Source organism: Trichechus manatus, unplaced genomic scaffold (assembly GCF_000243295.1).
Source record: "Trichechus manatus latirostris isolate Lorelei unplaced genomic scaffold, TriManLat1.0 scaffold00001, whole genome shotgun sequence".
NCBI lineage: Eukaryota > Metazoa > Chordata > Mammalia > Sirenia > Trichechidae > Trichechus > Trichechus manatus.
Window position 1 is genome coordinate 14,252,957 of NW_004443937.1, and position 22,730 is coordinate 14,275,686.

The following is a 22,730-nucleotide window of genomic DNA, read 5'->3' on the forward strand; positions in this document are numbered from 1 at the left end:
AAACAAAACAAAAAAAACTTTAAATACACACACACGCACACACACATAATATTATATAGTATATATGTTGTTATGGTTAGGTGCCTTGGAGTTAATTTTCAACTCATAGCAATCCCATGTGACAGAGTAGTACTGCCCCATAGGGTTTCATAGGCTGTAATCTTTATGGAAGCAGATCTCCCGGTCTTTCTCCCTCAGAGCTGCTGGATGGGTTCAAACCGCCAACCTTTTGGTTAGCAGCCAAGCCCTTAGCCGTTGTGCTACCAGGGCTCCTATATTATATACAATATTATATATGGATATAATATGCAATAAAATAATATATAAAGATACAATGGTATATAATTAGTAATAGAATGAAATGCAGCAGTAAATTTTATTTACTATATAATACCCAAAAAGGAGCCCTGGTGGTGCAGTGTTTAAGAGCTCAGCTGCTAACCAAAAGGTTGGCTTTCAAATCTACCAGCTGCTCCTTGGAAACCCTGTGGGGCCATTCTACTCTATCCTGTAGGGTTGCTATGAATTGGAATCAACTTGATGACAGCGCGGTTTTTTTTTTTTGTTTGTTTGATTGTTTAACCCAAAAAACCCTGGAGGACAGAGTAGAGCTGCCCCATAGAGTTTCCAAGGCTGTAAATCTTTATGGAAGCAGACTGCCACATTTTTCTCCCAAGGAATAGCTGGTGGTTTTGAACTGCTGACCTTTTGGTTAGCAGTCCAGCAATTAACCACTGTGCCAGCAGGGCTCGTTTAATATATAATAAATAATATTTAATAACTGTAGCAATACTATGAATGTATTTTGTATATGGAATATAAAACAACATCCATTAAGTAATATAATATATCTAACAGACATAGAGTTACCATTTGACCCAGCAATTTCTCTTCTAGGTATATACACCCAATAGAAATGAAAACATATGTTCACACAAAAACTTGTATATGAATGTTGATAGCAGCATTATTCATTATAGTCAAAATGTGGACACAACCCCCATGTCCATGAATGGGTAATAAAATGTAGTGTATGTATACAATAGAATGTTACTCGGCCGTAAAAAGGAATGAAATTCTGAAACATGCTACAACGTGAGTGGACCTTGACAACATGCTGGGTGAAGAAGTCAGTCACAAAGGCCACATACTGAACGATTCCATCTATATGAGATGTCCAGAACAGGCAACTCTATAGAGACAGAAAGTAGATTAGTGGTTGCCAGGGTCTGGTGGAGATGCGGAGATTAGGGGTGACACCTGAAGGGAACAGGTTGCCTACTGAGGTGATGAAAATGTTCTAAAGTTGATTGTGGTGATGGTTGTACAAGTTTGTGAACATAGTAGAAACCATTGACTTGTCCACTTTAAATGTGTGAATATTATGGCACGTAAATTATATCTCAATAAAGATGTTACAAAAAATAACAATATATATTAAAAAAAAAAAAAAGTTGCCATCGAGTCAATTCCAACTCATAGTGGCCCTAAAGGACAGAGTAGAACTGCCCCATAGGGCTTCCAAGGCTGTAAGTCTTGGAAACAGACTGCCACAGCTTTCTCCCACAGAGCGACTGATGGACTTGAACCACCTATCTTTTGGTTAGAGCCAAGCACTTAACCACTGTGCCACCAGGGCTCCTTGACATAATATATGCGATAGCATATAGTAAGGTCTTTGGGTGGCGCAAATGGTTTGCACTCGACCAATAACATAAAGGTTGGTGGTTCGAACCCACCCAGCAGCACTGTGAAAGAAAGGACTGGCAATCTGCTTCCATACAGATTACAGCCAAGAAAATCCTATGTAGCAGTTCTACTCTATAACACATGTGGTCACCCTGAATCAGAATCTACTCCATAACAACAGGTTTGTTTTTTTTATAGTATATGCTAAAATAATATAACATGACATAACATGATAGTATGGACCCTCAGAGTCTCTTGTTTTACGATGGGACAGTCCCATACGCTGTCTTCCCTAATCCTTGCCACAGCCCTCCAGGTGGGCATTACAATCCCATTGTACAGATGAGGAAACCAAGGTTCAGAACAGACTAGCTAGGACTTCCACTTATTTGCCCCCTGACTCCAGGTCTTGGGCTGGGGGTGGGTAGGCAGGAAGGCCTCACGGGGTGGCCCACCTGAGTGCCTGTGCCCATCTGCCCCACAGTGTCGCTGGCCTCCAGCACGGTGGGACCAGGTGGGCAGATTGTGCACACAGAGACCACCGAGGTTGTGCTCTGTGGAGATCCCCTCAGCGGCTTCGGCCTCCAGCTCCAGGGTGGCATTTTTGCCACTGAGACCCTGTCTTCCCCGCCCCTCGTGCGCTTCATCGAGCCTGACAGCCCGGCCGAGAGGTGAGTCTGCTGCCCCGTCCCCACACCTGTCAATTTCTAAAATCAGGGGCTCACAGACAACCAGGGAAACCTAGTCACAACACCACGCCCCAGCCTTCACAGCCATATAGCGCTTAATCATCACATCAACCATCACCAGCCCCATTTCACAGATGAGGAAACTGAAGCTCAGAGAAGCTGACTCACTTGCCGAGGGTCACACAGATCATGAGTGGAATCTCCAGGACTTGAACCCCTATCCATTTGACAGAGTCCATAGGCTTAACCACTCTGTATGTATATCTTGTAAGGCCCATGGCATCATCAGATGAGAAACTGAGGTCAAGCCCTTAGCCAGAGCCATGTGGCAAATTGCTGGAGGATACATAGCTGGCCTAGGGCAGAGCTGAGGGGCAAACCCAGCTGGGGAGGGAAAGCGATGAGGGCCCAGGTCCGGTCCTGGCCCTGTCCAGCACAGAGATCCTCTCTCCCTGTGGAGCCGTGATGTTGGCCTCTTCTCTTTGCTGGGCTGCTCCCTGTTCAGGTGTGGGCTGCTGCAGGTGGGGGACCGGGTCCTCTCCATCAACGGCATCGCCACCGAGGATGGGACAATGGAGGAAGCCAACCAGCTGCTGCGGGACGCTGCTCTGGCCCACAAGGTCGTGCTGGAAATCGAGTTCGATGTGGCTGGTGAGTGAGTGACTCCAGCACGGGGATGGATAATCCAATAGGCAAGGTAAGCACGGTGCTTACCTTGCTTACCAGGTCATCTGTAATGAACAATTTCACTACAGAAGAAACCCATATGAAATTGTTCACTACAGATTAGTAAGTAAGCACAAGTAAGCCTGTGCTTACCTGGCTTACTGGGTCATCCGCCCCTGTCAGGGATTGTAAATTTGAAAAGAGGCTTTGATTCTGTAGGAAGGTGCTGTGGGGTTGAGAGAGAGACAGATGCCAGCCATACCTAGAAGCAGAATCTTTGATGTGGTGAAAAAATAGGAAATTGTTTACTACAGATGATCTGGTAAGCAAGGTAAGCACTGTGCTTACCTTGCCTGTTGGATAATCCACCCTTGCCCTAGCAGCCCCCTCCCTTCAGGACGCCTGTGCTCCCTCCCCTCTGTGTCCTGTTCCTGCCTTGTGGGATTGTTCTTCCACCTCACCCCACTCCTCCCCAGGTGGTCCTTCTCGCAGGGACATTTGCTGTTTATGACTAAGCACTAATGGTGGAAAGAAGGGCACTGGCCTGGGAGGGAGTTCACACACTAGTGCTGGGCTGATGAGGGATTTTCGTAGTGCGGCAGGGCCTGGTGGGGTGAGGGGTGCTGAACGTACTCCAAACTCCTGATCTGCATGGCTTCGGCAAAGCATCCACAACAACTCATGTCAGAATTCTGCTTTTGCGATTTAGACACTCTGTGACTTTGGACAGGACATTTCCCCCTCTGTTTGTAAAAGAGTCCATCCACTGGAGGGGTGTGATTAGGGGAAGACAGCCCACCAAGGCCTGCACAGAGTAGTGCTCAGCCAGGCCTTGCTGCATTCAACTGGGCTGGATTTGGCTGTGGGGATCCCAGCTGGGAGTGTGAGGTCTGGGTTCTCACCCCCACTCTGCCCTGACTGGGTGAGTTGGTTGTCTTGACCAAATCTATCCATCACTGTGCCTCAGTTTCCTCATCTGCCAGGTGGGAGAAGTTTCCTCATCTGCCAGGGGTTGATTGTTTGGGGTCCCTCCCAGGGGGCCTTAAGGGGCTGGGGCTGGGACTCCCGAGGCCTCTCCCCTGGGTCTCATGTCATCCATGTCTGTTCATACCCAGAGTCTGTCATCCCGAGCAGCGGCACCTTCCATGTGAAACTACCCAAGAGACGTGGTGTGGAGCTGGGCATCACCATCAGCTGTGAGTCCCTCGCCTGTGCAGGCCTCCCGCTCAGAGCCCACCTGCCATGAAAAAGAGCTTGCTTCGCTGTGGACGGCGGGCTGCTGCTCAAACCAGCATTTTCGGGGCAGAGAGGCCACAGCGTGGCCGGATAGGAGGCTCTGGCTAACGTCAGTCCTGGTCCATTTTGCAGGACCTGGCTGTGTGCGCTTGAGCAAGACGCCTCGATGTCCTCCATTTCTGCACAGTGGGAGTGTCTGGCCTTACAGATCTCCTGGAGGGGGGGGGAAGAAGAGGGGAAGGACCCTTAGTTCAAAGTGGTTTGGTTTTTCTAGATAGACACTGTGTTCCAGTGCCCGGAAGTAGGCGCTTAATTCATAGTAGGGGAACAGAGTAGGTGCTGGGGAAACAAGACACAGCCCCTCAAGGGGCTCACAGTTGGCTGGGGGATAGGCTCAGCAGGAGGGAAAAAGAGCTGATATTTACTGAGCACCTACTGTGCACCAGGAATCCCACTAGGTCTTGGGCCTGCGGTACCTAGCTGCATCTCAGCACCCCCATGAGGCCCGCGGCATCATTCCCATTTTTAAAGAAGGGAAATGGAGGCATAGAAAGGTGAGCTGATTTGCTCTCAGTCACCCCGCCAGGAAGAAGGGGAGCAGGATGTGAGCAGGCTGTGGGGCCCAGAGTCCATGCCCCCCACCCCTGGGCCTGGCCACCCCCAAGGCTGAGGCAGTCAAAGGTCGGACTCATGCCCCTTTTCCTCCAGCGGCCAGCAGGAAGCGAGGGGAGCCCCTGATCATCTCTGACATCAAGAAAGGCAGTGTGGCACACAGGTAGGGCTGCCCCGGGCATGGGCGTGGACAGCGGCAGCGGGGTTGGTACAGCGCCTACATATGCCAGGCCCCTTCCCATCCCCACCCCCACCCCCACCTGTGCAGGACTGGCACCCTCGAACCAGGCGACAAGCTGCTGGCCATCGACAACATCCGCCTGGATAACTGCCCCATGGAGGACGCCGTGCAGATCCTGCGGCAGTGCGAGGACCTGGTGAAGCTGAAGATCCGGAAGGATGAGGACAACTCTGGTATGGCCCCACCCCCCACCCTGGCCTCCAATCCTGCTCTCCCCAGCCTGCAATCTGGGCTCCCTCTGGCTGGGGAAGGGAGGCTGTGGGTGCCAACTGAGGACTGGCTTGAGGAGGCCCCTTGAATGAACAAATGGAGGAGGGGGCAGCACTGTAGTCTGCGGTCCCCCAGGGCCTTTGCATGGTGGGCTGAAGTTTGAAACCCTGCCTGTATCCTCCGTGCCTAGCTCAAAGCCTGGCAGAGGAGACCCCCTAGAGAATAGATGGGTGGGAGGCGCTGTGAGTGAATGAGAATGCATAACTGAATGACTGGGTATGTGAAGAATAAGCGAAGGCTGAAACTCAGACACCGCTGAGGCTAGACAAATGCCATGAATGAGCAAACCTGGTAGAAGGTAAGAATAATTCTACAGGTTGGGGAGGCAAAAGGGAGGGGTGAGGACTGTGGCAACTGGAGAGTGAATCCCCTATTCAAAGAGGCAGCTGTCAACTCCAGCCTTGGGAAAGAGGGTCACTAGTGGGCAGATTTCTTATTTTTTTAAGACAAGTTAGAAACCTGGTTTCCCATCATCACCATATCATTATTGTTATTTTGTGTGGTATGTGAAATCTATATTTTAAAATGTTAAGTCCAGTTATTTTTTTTCCCTCCTCTTCCCGTCCCTTCCTTCTTTCATTTTAATGGTGTTTGGGCTGAAGAAAATACTCCTGGAGACAGAAGAACTGTCTGAAGTTATGGCCTAGTGAATGGATTAATTAGTGAGTGAGTGAATGAGTGAATGGGTGCATATGAGTGAGTAAGCAAGAGCACTGAGGCTACAGGAGGTGGTGACAGTCCTGTCCCCCCACCCCTGACCCCCCACCTCCACCCCTGATGGGTGTCCACCCTTGCAGACGAACAGGAGACTACGGGCGCCATCAGCTACACAGTGGAGCTGAAACGCTATGGTGGCCCCCTGGGCATCACCATCTCGGGCACCGAGGAGCCTTTTGACCCCATCATCATCTCAGGCCTCACTAAGCGTGGCCTGGCTGAGAGGTGGGCCTGGGCTCTGTGGGGATGCAGGGGTGGGCCCAGGGACCCCCACGGTGCAGGAGCTAGGCTTTGGGAACAGCCAGACTAGATACTGACCTTTGTTCTGGGTGTCACTGGGCCAGTCACTTCCCTTCTCTGTACCTCAGTTTCCTCATCTGTAAGGTGAAAGTGTTAGCTCCTGCCTCCCAGGGCAGAGGCAGGCCAGCAGCCCCAGCAGACCTCATAGCCCCAGGTAGGTGTTGGATAAAAGTGTATTAACCCCTGCTCCCAACCTAGAGATTCTGCAGTTTCTCAAAAGTCAGCGTTGTAAGCTTTTTTGGGGGAACCCACTGTGTGCCTTCATAGTATAGGGGCAGTTTTTCCTGAGGCATTGGGGGACTGCCCCCTGAAGACCCTCTTTTAGGAAGTATGTCTAAAAGTGGCAGGCGGGGAGCTGTGAGAAGGGGGGTGCCTCAGGCTCTGTCTCAGGCTGTCCTGGGTGGGGAAGCAGGTGGGTCCGGGGGGCCCAGGGGTGGAACGGGCCCCACAGGGTGGTGATCCCAGCACAGGTGAGACGGAGTAGTGACCAGAGACAGAGCAGGCAAGGAAGAGATAAGCTCTCTGGCACTGGGAGGGGCTGGCTGTCAGGGGGAGCCTGGCCGGGGCTGGAGGGACAGCATGGGCCCCTGCAGAGGACATAGGGAGGAGAGGCGGCAGCGTGGCCAGCAGAGCAGGCAGGAGGAGAGGGATTCTGGGGCCTGAGGCTCAGGCCACAGCACTTAGCCCTGTTGGTGTTTCCACTCCTGGTGTGCCCCCTGCTGGATACCCAGCAGACTGCAGTGACTGGTGTGACCGTTCTGACCCCAAATGTCCTCATCAACTACAGCATTTGCTGGGTACCGGCTGAGTGCCATGCAGCAGACGACCCCCTGCTCTCGTGGTGCTGGTCTAGCTCATCGCTACCCAACAGACATACGATGTGGGCCACAATTTTAATTATAAATGTTCTAGTAGCTACATTAGAAAAGTAAAAGTAAAAAGAAATAAAATTAATCTTATATATGTACATATATGTTTAATTTGATCAACATGTAATTAATATAAAAATATTAATATTTTACATTCTTTTTACACACTAAGTCTTCAGACTCCAGTATGTATTTTACACTTGAGCCTGTCTCAGTTCAGACCTGCCACATTTCAGTCCTCAGTATCCACATTTCAGCGCTCAACAGCACAGCTCGGGGGCTTCCTCCCCTGAATGCGTCATTCCTGACTCACTCACCTCTGGATGTCCCCAGGGAGCCTTCTGGATAATGCTGGGCATGAGGGTACAACTGGGTTCAACCCGGCAGGTTCTCCCCGCCTGAGGGCACCCTCCACATTTGGAGTTCAAGACCCCTGACCCCAGTCCTCTGCCTCCTTCTCTCCCAGCCAGGTGTGTTCTTAGCACCTGCTGTAACTGCTCTCCCCACTCAGCACTGGCTTTCCCTCAGAACCACCTTTCTTAGCCCCACCTCCAGGTCCTGTTTAATTGGACTGGGGTGGAGGCTCTCCAGGTAATTCTAATGGGCATCCAGGGAGCAAACTGCTGGGCCAGAGCAATGCTACCACTTGGTTTATCAGCCCCTCACATCCCCCATGAGGCCAGCTGGGCCCGGTGATTTTGCTCATTCTCCAGGTGGGGAAACTGAGGCTCAGAGAGAGGGAAAGGCCACCCAAGGCTTATAATTTGATGAAATAAATACTGTTGTCATCCCTGTTTTACAGATGAAGGAACTGCGACTCAGGGAAGTTAAGAAACTTGGCCTAATACCACACAGCTAGTATGTGGCAGATCTGGGATTGAAACCATTCTCAAAACTCAGCTGGACACTAACTTTAGAGGGGCAGGATAATCTCCTTCCACATCCTAGACTTTATACCTCTATTAATGCAACCCAAGGTCACACTGGGTTTAACTAGGGTCATCCAGGCTTAAGCCTCAGGGCTCTTCCAGGTTCTCCATGGGCAGAGCCCCTCTCTAAGGCCCTGGGTGTCTAATCCCCATCCCTTGCCCTGTGCCCCCTCCCCAGGACTGGTGCCATCCATGTTGGGGACCGTATCCTGGCCATCAACAGCATTAGCCTCAAGGGCAGGCCACTGAGTGAGGCCATCCACCTCCTGCAGGTGGCTGGTGAGACCGTCACACTGAAGATCAAGAAGCAGCTGGACCGTGAGCCTTGCCCTATGCCCTAGGGACCACCAAACCCATTTAGGAAGGGAATCCCTGCTTCTGTGCTAGGCTTTGCATGTGCAACCTCCCCAAAGACACAGCCCTGTGCAGGTGGGAGGCTACCTGGTGGAGCTGAGGAAACAAAGACTCAGAGATGGGAGTGATGAGCCCAAGGTCACACAGCTGGTGTGGGCAGAGGCTGGGCTTGAACCCAGCACTCCATACCCACGCTCTTCATCACCTCCTGTCTGTTAAGGTGCCTGCTGTGCATCATGATCATAACCTGTGCATTCTTCAGTTTCCCCAAATATGTCCCTAAAGCCTTGATAGCGAGGCTACCATGAGCAGTGGAAGGAGCCTGACTTCTAATCTGGGCTCCACTGTTGTTCACCATGGGGACTGGTCATGTGGTTCAGACTCCCCTAGCCTCAGTATCCCCATCTGCACACAGGGATCTTATTAGCGTGTCCCCTCGTGGGCAATTAAATGAGGGAGCACGTGTCAGATCACCTACGAGCACCCAGCAGGGGCTCAGTGCCTGTGGGTTCCCAAACCAGACTGAAACGGGGAAACTGAGGCTTGCTGAGTATCTCCGTGTCTCCCATTGTCCCCTGGGGTCAGAGGCCAGTGGCAGTGACATAACTTTTTTCCTCCAGGCTCCCTCCCACCCCACAAGTCAGGCAGCCTTAGTGAGGCCAGTGATGGGGATGAGGACCCGCCCGAGGCTCTCAAAGGGGGCCTGCTGGCATCCCGGTTCTCGCCCGCCGTGCCCAGTGTGGACAGCGCTGTGGAGTCGTGGGACAGCTCAACTACAGAGGGTGGCTTTGGGAGCACAGGTAATGCCTCAGTGCTCTTGGACAAGCACCACGCTCTCCTTCCTGTCACTACTCCTCTCCTAGCTAGCTCCATTCTTTAGGGACCAACTGAGCCCATTAGCCACTCTCTGTGCTCCTTTGGCCACAGTTCCATAACTGGCTATTCAAATTTCCCTATCAGGAGATCAAAGGCTAAGTCAGCCTGCTTATGCTGTGTCCTTCGTGCCTAGCCCAGTGCTTGGCACACAGCATGTGCTCAATCAATGTTTGTTGCATACAGTTGAAGATTGGCAGGTAGAAAGCCCCTCAAACCCTGTGAGCCCACCCTACAAGACCCAGCTCAGGTTGGAGCCCCCAGCCTACACCCCCAGGATACAAGCTTCCTCCATGTATGTTGAGACCACTGATAGCCTCAGGGGAGCGTCGGAATTCAGTGGCTGGTCTGGCCTCTGTGACCCAGGCTGAAGCGACTCCCAGCTCAGGGGTTAGCTGGAGGGAGGCCTCAGGTGGCCTCAAGTGACCTCCTAGCCCTGTTCCTCACTTGCTGGACCCTGCCCTCTCTAGGTCTCAGCTTCCCATCTTGACCTCCTGGTCAGGGTCTCTCAGCTCACCCCTTGGGGTGGGAGCTTCAAGCTCCTAATGGTGGTGGTAGTGGTGAAAACATTGAACGTCCCTCTCTGGCAGGAGGTCAGCCCAGCCCAGCCCAGCCCAGTGGAGTTGGGTTAGAGTCTGAGAGCTGGGCATTAAATCTATATGCTGGACGAGAGTGAGCTTGGGGGTTCTGGGGATGGGACTGGGGTGGAAGGGCCCTCAGGGTGGGGGGGCAGGTCTAGGTAGCCATGCAGACCCAGAGAGGGGCAAAGACTCCAGTGCCACCTGGCATGGCTGGTAATGGGGCAGGGAGGAGGGCAAGGTGAGGGTGATGGAGAGGACACAGATGCCCCCCTTTCTACCTGCTAGGTTCCTACACCCCACAGGCGGCAGCCCGGGGTGTGACCCCCCAGGAATGGCGGCCTGGTCGCCTGAGGAGCAGCCCCCCACCCACGGAGCCCCAGAGGAGGAGCTATACCCCGGCCCCTGTGGATGAGAGTTTCCCTGAGGAAGAGGAGGAGGAGGAGGAGGAGGATTGGGAGCCGCCAACTAGGTCTGTGGTGGAAAGACCATGAAGGAGGCAGTCATGGTCTCTTGGCTAGGTCGGGTGAGGGCGGCCAGCTGCCCAGGGCGAGTGTGTGTGATACGGAAGAGCCTTGCCTGGCCCCTGAGCAGGGGACCTCCTAGAAGACGAAGCACTGAGCAGAGACATCTCTGCCAAGCCGATACGGGGAGAGGGCAGACTGGGTGGGGGGCACAGCAGGCTGAGGTGTGGAGGTGGGGAAGCAGCCTGGCTTGGTCTTCCCAAGTCTAAGTCTCAGAAGAGCAGCAATGGACTCAGAGCTCGAACTCAGACCCACTTCACTAAACCCAGATTGCTTGATGGCCCTGCAAGGGCTCTTACCCCAAAAGCCTTGGGCTGGGGGTGTGGCTGTTTTCTTAGCATTGGCATCAAATGACTCAGCCTCATCCCTGGAGGGGAAGGCTCGTGTGGAGCAGGTCCTGTTGGGCAATGGCCACCCTGTCCCATCTCTGTACTTTCCTTCTGCCTAGAATGCCTTTCCCTCTTCTCTCCGGGCAAATTCCTACTCATCCCTCAAAACCAAGCCCTAATTCCCCTGAGATGGCTCTGCTCAAGTCTGGGAAGCTTCCCCAACTTTCTCAGAAAGAAGGAATTCTTCCTTCCCTCCCCTGGTACCCACAGCTGCTTGTGTGAGCCTCCTAGTGGCACTGGCCACCTTGTGTCATATCTGGTTAATTTCCTGGATATCATCTCTTCTATGTGGCAACCCTGGCTAAGTGCGTGACACCTAGCGGGTGCTCATTCACCTTGTGAATGAATCACCAGCATCTCAAGAACAGGGGCCACACCTCATCCACTGCCATATCCCCGTGCCCAGTAGAGGGCCTGGCTCAGGGAATGTTTGTAGAGTTGACTTGAATGGAGTGAATGTCCTTCAGCCTCAGTTTTCTCTTCTGTAAAATGGGAAGGGAAGGAGGCAACTATTTCACATCATCTTCCCCGAGGGTCCCATAAGAGAGTGAAGCCTTTGTAAAAGAGAATGTGCTCTGCCAACCATAGCATGCTTCATAAAATGTCAAGAACCTTGTAGACAGCAGATTCAAGTGTGAAAATGTGAGTTGTTGCCATTCTTATGAGACTTGATTTTTGAACTGATAACACTCTCATATGACAGGACAGAAGTTGTGGGGTGCTCGCAACCCCTCCCCAGCAGAAATACTTCATCCTCTCCATCCATCTCTGTCCTTGCTGGCTCCAGCTCTGTTCCTGTCACTGTCTCACAAAGCTATGTGTCTGGATGGGGCCAGGGGCCGTCCTCTGGGGTTACACTGTGGATCTCCTGTCTGTCTGTTGTCTGTCCGTCCGTCTCTCTTCCCAGGCGTCCTGTGTCACCGCTCTCCACCCCGTCTCATCTGCCCCTGTTCTAACTGGCCACCGACAGTTCTGGTCGCCCCTAACTGCGTCTTCCCCCTATTCCGTGTCACCAACCACTGCCCTGGGGCCCCAGCACTGCCACCGAGGACGCCCGCCAGCCTGCCTGCCTGCCTGCCTGCCCGCCCGCCTACCCTATGGCCCCTCGAGCCCAACGCCGGGCCCTAAGGCCCCGAAGAGTCCTCAGGCCTCAGCCCGCCTGCCTGCCCGCCCACCTGCCAGGAGTTGACCCTCTCTGGTTCCTACGTTACAGCCCAGTTCCTGGCCCCGCTGGTGAGGAGGGCTTCTGGCGCGTATTTGGCGAAGCTCTGGAAGACCTGGAGTCATGTGGTCAGTCAGAGCTGCTGAGGGAACTGGAGGTACGACCACCCACCCTGCGGCCTGAGTGGGACACATATGTCTGGGCACAAGGGTGTGTGTGCTAGGTGAGCATGTTGACAGGGGCATGCACGCGAGTGACATCTGTTAGGTGTGCACCCACCTGGGCACCTTCATCTGTGTAAATATGCCTCCACCCGTGTGTGGACTGGGCATGGACATGTACACAAGTGTGATTGAGGGTATCATGGTAGCACATTGGGGTGTGTGGACATGTGAACATGTTTAATGTCATTGAGTGTGCACTGGGAGCATGTACGTATGCATGTATGTGAGCATGTTCTTGCATGCACAAATGCAAGGTGTATATTCAGAATATGTGTGTCTGCATGTGAGCATTTACATGCATAGGGAGTTCTGGTGTCTGTGTGTGCATGTGTGGTATGTAGATGTGGTTTGGGTGTGCCCTGTGGAAGCCTTTGGATGTTGATATCATTGACAACATGAGAGATGAGGGGCCCTGGGAGCCCAGAGGGTAATGCAGCTTTGTGTGAGGTCAGCATGGCCCACAATGGAACAGCCTGCTCGGGAGCGAAGGATCTTTGGAGGGTTCAACTAAGCTACTCTAGAAGCTCCTTTGTACCCTGAGGACAAGAATTTAAACCTCTGCTTTATCTGTGCTTTTGCCCCCTTTTTTAATATTGCTGATTGGGGATTTTTTTTTTTTTTCCTTCTTCATCAGTCTTGCCAGTTACTAGGCTACTCAAAGAACCAATTTTTGGTTTTGTTAATTATCTCTCGTTTCATTGTTTTCTATCTTATTCATTTCTGTGCTTAGTTTCAATATTTTCTTCCTACTACTTTTTTGTATTTAAGTAATAGTATTTTTCCTGGCTTCTTAGCTCCTCAGCTTTCGGTCTTTCTCTTTTTCTAACATTGTGCATGTCTTAGTTATCCAGTGCTGCTATAACAGAAATGCCACAAGGGGGTGTCTTTAACAAACAGAAATTTATTTTCTCACATTTAGGAGGCCAGAAGTCCAAATTCAGGGCACCGGCTCTAGAGGAAGTCTTTTCTCTCTGTCAGCTTGGCGGAAGGTCCTTGTCTCTTTTGAGCTTCTGCTCCTGGGTGATCTTCATGTGGCTTTTCATGTCTCTTCCCCCATCTCTGCTTCTAGCTTGCTTATGTACTCTTTTATGTCTCAGAAGAGATTGATTTAAGACACATCCTGCACTAATCCTGCCTCATTAACATAACAAAGACAACCCATTCCCAAATGGGGTTATAACCAGGCATAGAGGTTAGGATTTACAACACATATTTTGGGGACACAATTCTATCCGTAACAGTGCATTTAAAGCTGCGAATTTCCCTGTAAGCACTCCTTTGGCAGTATCCCACCAGTTTTGATTTATGATACTTTTATTGTTCATTCAATTGCATATCTTTTTTAAATTTTAGGTGTGACTTTTACTTAAGCCCTTGAGTTATATGGAAGCAGAGTTTTTGGTTTTGAACTTTGTATTTTTGTTTTTATTTTTTTAACATAAAGTTTAAAGCCAATTCATATTGGTTTCTAATTTTCATGCACTTCAGTCAGAAAATGTGTTTGATTTGATATTAATTCTTTGGAATTTGTTGAGATTTCTTTCTTTGTGGCCTAGTATGTGATTAGCTTTAGTTAATATTTCACATATGCTTATGAAAGAATGTGAATTTTCTTTTGTTGAGTGAAGGATTCTATATAGATCAAGATTGTTAATAAACTTGTTAAAACCTACATCTTTACTAAATTTTATATGCTTTATTTATATTTATTTTTTCTGTTAGCAGTATGATAAAATACTCACTATGGTTTTAAATTTGACAATTGCTCCTTGACCTTTTTTCAGTTTTTGCTTTCTATTCTTTGAGATTATGTTGTTAGTTGCATATAAATTCCTGATTGCTGTAACTTCTTGGTGAATTTTTTTTAAACTTTAATCAGTATTTCTATCCCTAAACATGCTTTCCACCTTAAATTCCATTTTTCGCATAAAAATATTTGTTCACCAGCTTTACTTTAATAATATTTTCCCAGTTTATTTATTTTCAAACTTTCTGTATCACTGTTTTAAGTGTATCTATTGTATACACTATATAGCTTATTTTTGCCCTAATCCAACAGTCTCTTTTTGGAGGCAAGTTTAGTCTATTTATATATATTGTGATTACTAATGTAGTTAAACTTAATTCTAGCATATAGTTTTATACTTTCTATTTATCATGTTTTCTCTATACTTCTTTTAATCATTTATCTTTCCTTCTTTTATATTGATGCATTTTTCATTCCTATTCAGTCTCTCCACCACTGATTTGGAAATTATTAATTTTAATTTTATTACTTTAGTGATTATCCTTAAATCATTTGTTTTGCTTTTAATATTCAAATTTTGCATTTTAAAACTTTTTTATTATTACAGAAGTGATACATGTGTATAGTGCAAAATTAGATAAGCAACATAAAAGCAAAAAATAAAAAATAAGGACATAACATTCCCACCACCTTCAGATCACCACATAAAGGAGTATATGCGCATTTTTTAAGATGATGAAATCAAGCTGTATGTTCTGTTTTGTAATCTGCTTTTTTAGCTAACTGCTCTGTTTTTCCATTTCAATATATTTTAATTTCTTCTAATACTAAGATCATCTTCAGATTTCCTCAGGTGACTTTAAATTGCCCTTTATACCTGGTTTGTCCAAACCAGTGTCTTAATTTAATCCATGCTTGGCACCTGGTTACCATGTCCCTAAAGACTCTCTTAATTATAGCCTAGTCACTTTTTAATGACCATAAAAAAAAAAAAAAAACCCTGTTGCTGTCAAGTCAATTCTGACTCATAGCGACCCTATACAATTTTTTTAATATAAAATTCAGATAACATAAAATTCACCCTTGTAACCATTTTAAAGTATAAAATCAATGGTGTGTAGTATATATTCACAATATTGTGCAACCATCACCACTATCTAATTCCAGAATATCTCCATCACCTCAAAAAGAAACCCCATATCTCCTAATTCCCCTCTCCTCTCCCACCCCCTGACAACCACTGTTTATTTTCCATTTCTATGGTTTGAATATTCTGGACATATCATATCAATGGAATCATACGTATATGGCCTTTTGTGTCTGGCTTCTTTTACTGAGCATAATGTTTTCAAGGTTCATTGATGTCATAGCATTTATCAAAACTTCAATAATTTTTATGACTGAATAATATTCCATTGTGTACCATGACACTGACTTTTTGAAAAGACTAGGCCAATTGACCTTACCTGAATTTTTCAACATCTTTCTTAACTTTGTTTTTCTAACAAAATCTAATCAATATGGTCCTCCTGAATAAGACGAGCACTTTAGAGTGCTTGTGGAATGCTAGCAGAACCGTCCCTCCAAACAGAAACTATTTTCTCCCATCTTCCAACATTTGGTGAGAACTTTTTGCTCAAAATTAGTGACCATGAACTAAAAATGATTTAGTTTTACCAGAATGTTTAACAAATTTCTTTGCACCATTGCTTCATGCATCCCACTCTTTCTTTCTGAGTTTATCCTTTAGAAGTTCTTTCAGTGAGGGTTTTTGGGTGTAAATGCTTTTAGACTTTGTGTTTTGAAAGTGTCTTTATTTCCTCCTAACTACTGAATTATAAGGAGCCTTGGTGGTGCAATGATTAAAGCACTCAGCTGCTAACTGAGAAGTCTACGGTTCGACCCCACCAGCCACTGCTTGGGAGAAAGACGTGGCAGTCTGCCTTCATAAAGATTACAGCCTTGGAAACCCTATGGGGGCAATTCTACTCTGTCCTATAGGGTTGCTATGAGTTGGAATCGGCTTGACAGCAATAGATGTGGTTTTGGTTTTAATTGAATTATACTTTAGTTGAGTATGAAATTAAAATTTTCCTCAAGGCTTTGAATATATTATTCCATTGTCTTCTGGCAACTCTTGTCGCTGCTGTTAGGTTCACTGTTCCCTTGAAAGTAATGCTGTTTCTTTCCATTGGCTTGGAGGATTGCTCCTTATCTGTGATGGCTGGCTCTTTTGCTCTGATGTCTCTGTGTGAGTTTGTTTTGTTTTTTAATTTATCTTATTGAATACTCTGTCTTTTCAGTCTGGGGACTCATTTTTTACCTTATAGTTTGGAAAATTCCCAGTCATTATATTTTTTAATATCACCTATACTTTATTACCTCTTTCTGGCAGTTGTATTAGGTGGTTATTGAACTTTGTCATTTTATCTCCTGTATCTCTAAACTTTTCTTTCATATTTTCTCTGCAGTGGGTTCTAATTGTTTTCCTTAATCTGTCTTCCAATTCACTAATTCTCTCCTCAGCTATATTTAGTTTACTGTTTAGCCCATTTCTTAGATATTGAATTTCAATTTCTACATTTTTTATTTCTATAATTGCCCTTTACTTTTCAAATAGTCATAGCCTTTTTTATTAGTGTCTTTTGCTTTTTATTTTCTTATCTTCTGCACATTTTAAAGACACTTCTTTTAAAGTTTATTTTAGTTCCTCTATTATTTTTAGTTCCCTGGATGTGAATTCTCCTATTTGTTATGTTTGTGGGCAGGTGGGCTTTTTAATCTCATCATTGAGCTTACTTTCAGCAGTGGTTATTTCTGTAGGCATCCCACATCTGCTCTGGATTGTTGAAGTACTCTGAGGTAGTTTCTTAAATGTCTTTGCTTGGGCCTTTTAACTTTACCAGTTCCAGACCTGTTTTTAACATTAATTTTTCAACTCAACGTTTCTATACTATTCATGGCAGGCAAATTCTGGCCCACACTAATACAGAGGTCAAGCTATAAGGTTTCTTGTTTCTCACAAGTGGTTCCATCCTCCACCTCCGCCCCACCCCAGCACACACGCCTACTCAGTCCTGGTGGTTACCTTCTGTGTCCCTGGGCTGGTGGGAAGACATTTTCTAGTCCCCATTCAACAATGAGGTGGCACTCCCCAAGCTTCCTGCTTTGATGCAGCACTATCTTTTCCCTGAACAGATATCCCAGCTGCTAATATATATATCTGGTTCCATTACAGTCTTAGTAATCTAGTGCTGCTATAACAGAAATATCACAAGTGAATGGCTTCAACAAAGAGAATTTTATTCTCTCACAGTCCAGTAGTCTACAAGTCCAAATTCAGGGCATCAGCTCCAGGGGAACACTTTCTCTGTTGACTCTGGAGGAAGGTCCATGTCATCAACCTTCCCTTGGTCTAGGAGCTTCTCTGCAGAGGAACCTCAAGTCCAAAGGACACGCTCTGCTCCTGGCACTGCTTTCTTGGTGGTATGAGGTTCCCACGTGTCTCTGCTTGCTTCTCTCTTTTATATCTCAGAAGAGATTGGCTTAAGAATCTTATAGACCTCATCAGTATAACTGCCACTAATCCTTGTTATTACGTCATAGTGATAGAGTTTACAATATATAAGGAAATCACATCAGATTACAGAATGGTATACAATCATACAATACTGGGAATCATGACCCAGCCAAGCTGACAGATACTTTTGGGGGACACAATGCAATCCATGACAATTGCCTTCTTAAGCCAAAAGATTCCACTCCTGCTCATATATGGCTCTGAATTTCTCTTTCTTGTTTTTGGAGTGTTAATTTAAAAAAATTTAATCTACTACATCTGTGTGTTTGGAGGGAGATGTGAGCTTCTGTATCAGCTCAGTCTACATCTTAACTAGAAGTCCTAGAATTCTACAGTTCTAGGGGTCCAAGAGTCTGATACCTGGACTCTCTAATTCTGATTTTTAATGATTCTATTATTCCAAGATTCTGAGTCTCTTGTCTTTTGGACCCTCCAGGCAGATGAGCACCAGTTATAAGCTCTAAAAAATGGGCTTCCCTACCTCTTTGCTCAGTGCCTCTTCAGTGTTTTCCTATCTTCTTTCTCACGCCAACCCAACAGCTTGGCCCTAAGACAGCTGTTATCATTATCTACCTTCCCTTGGGGGATCTCCAGAAGACCAAAACTGTGCCCTACCAAATGTCAGTTACATGTGGTGAAAAGTCAGATACTGTGACGGTTAGTGGGAGAGAAGTGTCTAGACTGTGGAGATAGTTCTGTGCCTAACAAATTGTATGTGACCTTTAAGAATCACATCTTCCCATCCCACAGACCCTAGCACCACCTGCCCTGTGGATTTCCCAGTCTGAACTGAACATGAATGAATTTCCCTCAGGGCCACAAGCCTGCTCTTCTCAGCTGAGGGCAGGGCATTTATGACTCCGTGTACCCCTCCTTCAACACACCTGTCGATTTAACTCCAGGACATGCCGCGACTCTGCTCCTTCTCTCTTTCTCTTCTGTCACCATCTGTCTCGTCATCTAGTGTTGCTGTAACAGAAATACTACACTGGGGTGGCTTTAACCAACGGAAATTTATTTTCTCACAGTTAGGAGGCTAGAAGCCCTCATTCAGGCCCTAGCTCTAGGGGAAGGCTCTCTCTGTCCGCTCTGGGGGACAATCCTTTTCTCAGTTTCACAAGTGTTCTTGGCATTCTTCGGTTCCTTGGCTATCTCCACGTGGCATCTATCTTTCTCCTTTGGTGCTTGCTTGCTTCCGTGCCTAATCTTCTCTTTTTATATCTCAAAAGTGATTAGATTTAAAACACATCTAAACTGATATTGCCTCACTAACATAACAAAGAAAGCCCTATTTCCAAAATGAAACTACATTTATAGGTATAGGAGTTAGGACTCCAATACTTATTTTTGAGGGACACAATTCAATTCATAGTCCCTGACGGGTCTCCCTCCTGGCTTCCATTCTCCACCCAGAAGCCTGAAGGTGCTTTTAAATCCACAGATCTGATCATGTCACCTTCTGCCACCTTTGCTTAAATCCTTCTGTGTCTCCCTGTTACTCCCAGGATCAAGTTAACATTTCTCCCTGTAGAATATAGTCCTTGTCCCTCCAGCCACAGGGCCTTTGCGTATGCTGTTTCCTTTGCCCGGGACTCTCTTTCCTCCCACTCTTCTTGCTCATCTTTCAGATCTCAGCTCAGGGAAGCTTCCCTGACCCCTCAGACTGGACTGGATCTGTCTGTTCTACCTTGCATGTACCTCATCTGTGTAACATTTACTGCCCTGTGCAATTTTATCTTAATTGTTTTTGTGATCAGCATTATAGCAGAGTGGTTTAAGAGCCTCAACTTATAGCTGGCTTCAAATCTTAGTCTCTCTGAGCCTCATTTTCCTCATCTGTAAAATGGAGAAAATAATAGTGTCTTCCTGCCTTATAATATTGTAGAAAATAAATATGTGTGGCGTGCTTAGAGCTGAGCTTAGCACAGACTAAGTGTGGTATAACTGTGGATGGTTATTTTTCTTATTGTCTGTGAGATTGATTAATGACTTCCCCCCGCCCCCCGCCACCACTACTGGATGGAGAACCCTGAGTGGGCAGGGATTGTGTCTGTGTTGTTCATAATATGCTCTTGGAGGCTGGCACATAGTAGGTGTTCATTGATGCTGAATGACTGAACAAATGTGTGAATGCGTGAAGGACTGTGTCATCTGCAGGCATCCATCATGACGGGCACTGTGCAGAGTGTGGCCCTCGAGAGCAGGTCTGGCCCCGGGCCTCGGGGAAGGAGCCGGGAGGTCCACCCTCCCCCCGAAAAGATGCAGGAGCTGTTGTTGCCGACGCCCTTGGAGATGCACAAGGTGGGCGCTGGGGCAGGGACAGGAGGTCTGGTCCTGTGTCTTGGTGCCATCGGGACTTGCCACGTGTTCCCAGATGGGTTCCTGCCCCTATCCAAGCTTTGCTGTCCTCCACCGTAAAACAGGGATTTTGTACTAGCTTCTAAAATTCCCATTATTTGGGTGATAGACACACACACACACACACATATATGTCCATCCATACATGTGTATTGTTGTTGTTGTGTGCCCCTGAGTCGATTCCAACTCAAAGTGACACTGTATGACAGAGTAGAACTTCCCCATAGGGTTTCCTCAGCTGTAATCTTTACAGGAGCAAATTGCTGGGTCTTTCTTCCCCAGAGCTGCTGGTGGATTCCAACTGCTGACCTTTTGGTTAGCAGCCAAGCACTTAACCATTGCACTGCCGGGGCTCCTTATCATGCAAACATACATACACACACACACATACATGCATGCACACACACACATATGTATACACACATATGCATATACATATACATTCATACACACATGTATGTGCATTCATACACATAGATACACATACACGTGAGTATGTATACACTTACACATACACACTTACATGTACATACATATACACACATGAATGTGTACATGTATATATGTACACATACACACATATGTATATACATAATATACATACATACAGATACACACACACACACACACAGGGCTTCATATTTTTCTTTAAGTAGACTCACTGTTTCACCACTCAAGTTATTGTATATGTTAAAAAACAAAAAACCCTTTACATTGCTACCTTGAATGAAAGCCAGCATCTCTTGCCATCCGTAAGTTACTATGTAGACTAGTAAATTCTAGCCCAATTTAATAGTCACCAGAAGCCTCTTTGTTGAAATCAGAGATGAGTCAGTGTTAGAGGGTGTTAAAAACACACTAGTACCCCACAAGACTTTCTCCCTGATGAAAGCAAGAACTGGAAAGGAAATCCTTTTCTAAGGGATTCCGAGGAGATTTGATGCTGTAAACTGGAGAATTTGCTGAGGGGGAGGAGGGGTAAGGGCAAGACACTGAAGCACTAGAGCACGGGGTTGCTCAGGTGGGCTGGGGTCTGGGTCCACGAGGTACTGAATGCCAGATCAAGCGATTTGAGCTACCATGGGGCCTGGAGGCCAAGGTCAGAGTTCCAGGAGCCTCCTCCCTTCTTCTGCTCCCAGGTGACCCTGCACAAGGACCCCATGAGGAATGACTTTGGGTTCAGCGTCTCAGATGGCCTCCTGGAGAAGGGTGTCTATGTCCACACTGTGCGACCTGATGGGCCAGCCCAGCGTGGGGGCCTCTGGCCCTTCGACAGGATCCTCCAGGTGACGCTGGGCAGGGCAGCACAGATGGGCTGGACCGCATAGTGAGTTCAGGGGAATTCGGGATTGATCAAGGAAAAATATATGACCACAAGATAGCAGTGTTGCACAACAGGCTATTTATTGGGGTCCAACACATTGACAACCGCATTCAGGGGGCAGTCCCCCACAGCAGGAGGTCTGCTAGAGGCAAGTAGGGCAGGGAGTCACCAGAAGGGGAAAACCAAATCAAACCAGGTACCACTGAGTCGATTCCAACTCATGGTGACCCCACGTGTGCAGAGTAGAACTGTGCTTCATAGGGTTTTCAAGGCTGTGACCTTTCAGAAGTAGATCTCCAGTCCTTTCTTCTGAGGTGCCTCTGGGTGGGTTTGAAATGGCAAACTTTCATCTAGTAGTCCCAAGTTACGTGTCCCTAGGTGATGTCCTCCTGCAGCAAGGTGGGGAGTCTCTGGGTCAAGAGCTCCAAAGGACAGCTGCAACTGGGGGTCCTTATAACTAAAAGCTTCTATCTTATCTAGGGCTAGCTGATGTTGGGTGCAGTTCTGCGAGGTATGTAAAGCAGACGACTCTACTTGCTCTAAGTGGCTAACAATCTGCTTATTGGGGCTATTTTTAAAACAATTGAATATGTACAAATTTGAGTTTGGTGCCAGCTGGCGTTTTGGACCTTAGCCTGCTATGAGGTAAACAATTTGGGGCCAGTACACAGAGGCTATCTTTGGCTCATTTATATAACAGGCTGTGTTTTCTGGCCCTAGGGTGGGGAAAGGGCCCCCTTCTACCTCAGCTGAGTGGCCTTGGGAGGTCACTTCCCCTCCCTGAGCCTCAGCTTCCTCATCTGTAAAAAAGGACTAATTATAGGAGTTGTATTAGTCCGGTTAGGCTAAGTTATGTTGGGGTAAGAAACCCCAAATATCAGTGGCTTAATTAACCTACACAAACATTTATTCATTGCTTGCACTGCGTGTCTATTGTGGGTTGGTGAGGAGTTTGCTCCTCCCAGCAAGAGGACCCGCCATCTTGCGATTGCCGCTCTAAAACACATAGTCTCCACAGCAGAGGAAAAGAGACTGGAAAATCGTACATAGCTTTTCCTTGCCTTCGCCTAGAAGCAACACCATCACTTCCCTTCACAGCCTGGAGTCGAGTGTCAGGTGGCCTGCCTAAATGCAAGGGGGCCTGGGAGATGTGGGTGAACAGGTAGAAAGCTGTGAGGTGCCCCGGCCTCAGCCATTCTTCCCAACACTCCAGCTATTCTTGGGCCCTAATGATCTTCACCATATTTGTTTAAAAAAAAAAAAAAGTAGCCGTGGAGTTGTGTCTTGGTCATCTAGTGCTGCCATAACAGAAATACCACAAGTGGATGGTTTTAATGAAGAGAAATTTATTTCCTCATAGTCAAAGTAGGCTAAAAGTCCAAATTCAGGGCATCAGCTC

At 47.4% G+C, this 22,730-nt stretch overlaps 1 protein-coding gene across 1 annotated transcript in view; it reads left to right on the top strand.

Annotated features, from left to right (window-relative positions):
* GRIP2 (glutamate receptor interacting protein 2) overlaps positions 1–22,730 on the top strand; it is a 60,824-nt gene that overhangs the window by 37,018 nt on the left and 1,076 nt on the right. Inside the window, exons 18-29 of the mRNA XM_012558255.1 lie at positions 2,174–2,360; positions 2,884–3,029; positions 4,160–4,240; positions 4,989–5,055; positions 5,161–5,306; positions 6,201–6,345; positions 8,397–8,536; positions 9,193–9,372; positions 10,312–10,495; positions 12,150–12,255; positions 19,807–19,950; positions 21,147–21,293. Coding sequence (XP_012413709.1) covers positions 2,174–2,360; positions 2,884–3,029; positions 4,160–4,240; positions 4,989–5,055; positions 5,161–5,306; positions 6,201–6,345; positions 8,397–8,536; positions 9,193–9,372; positions 10,312–10,495; positions 12,150–12,255; positions 19,807–19,950; positions 21,147–21,293 — 1,673 coding nt within the window. The remainder of the gene's footprint in view (positions 1–2,173; positions 2,361–2,883; positions 3,030–4,159; positions 4,241–4,988; positions 5,056–5,160; positions 5,307–6,200; positions 6,346–8,396; positions 8,537–9,192; positions 9,373–10,311; positions 10,496–12,149; positions 12,256–19,806; positions 19,951–21,146; positions 21,294–22,730) is intronic.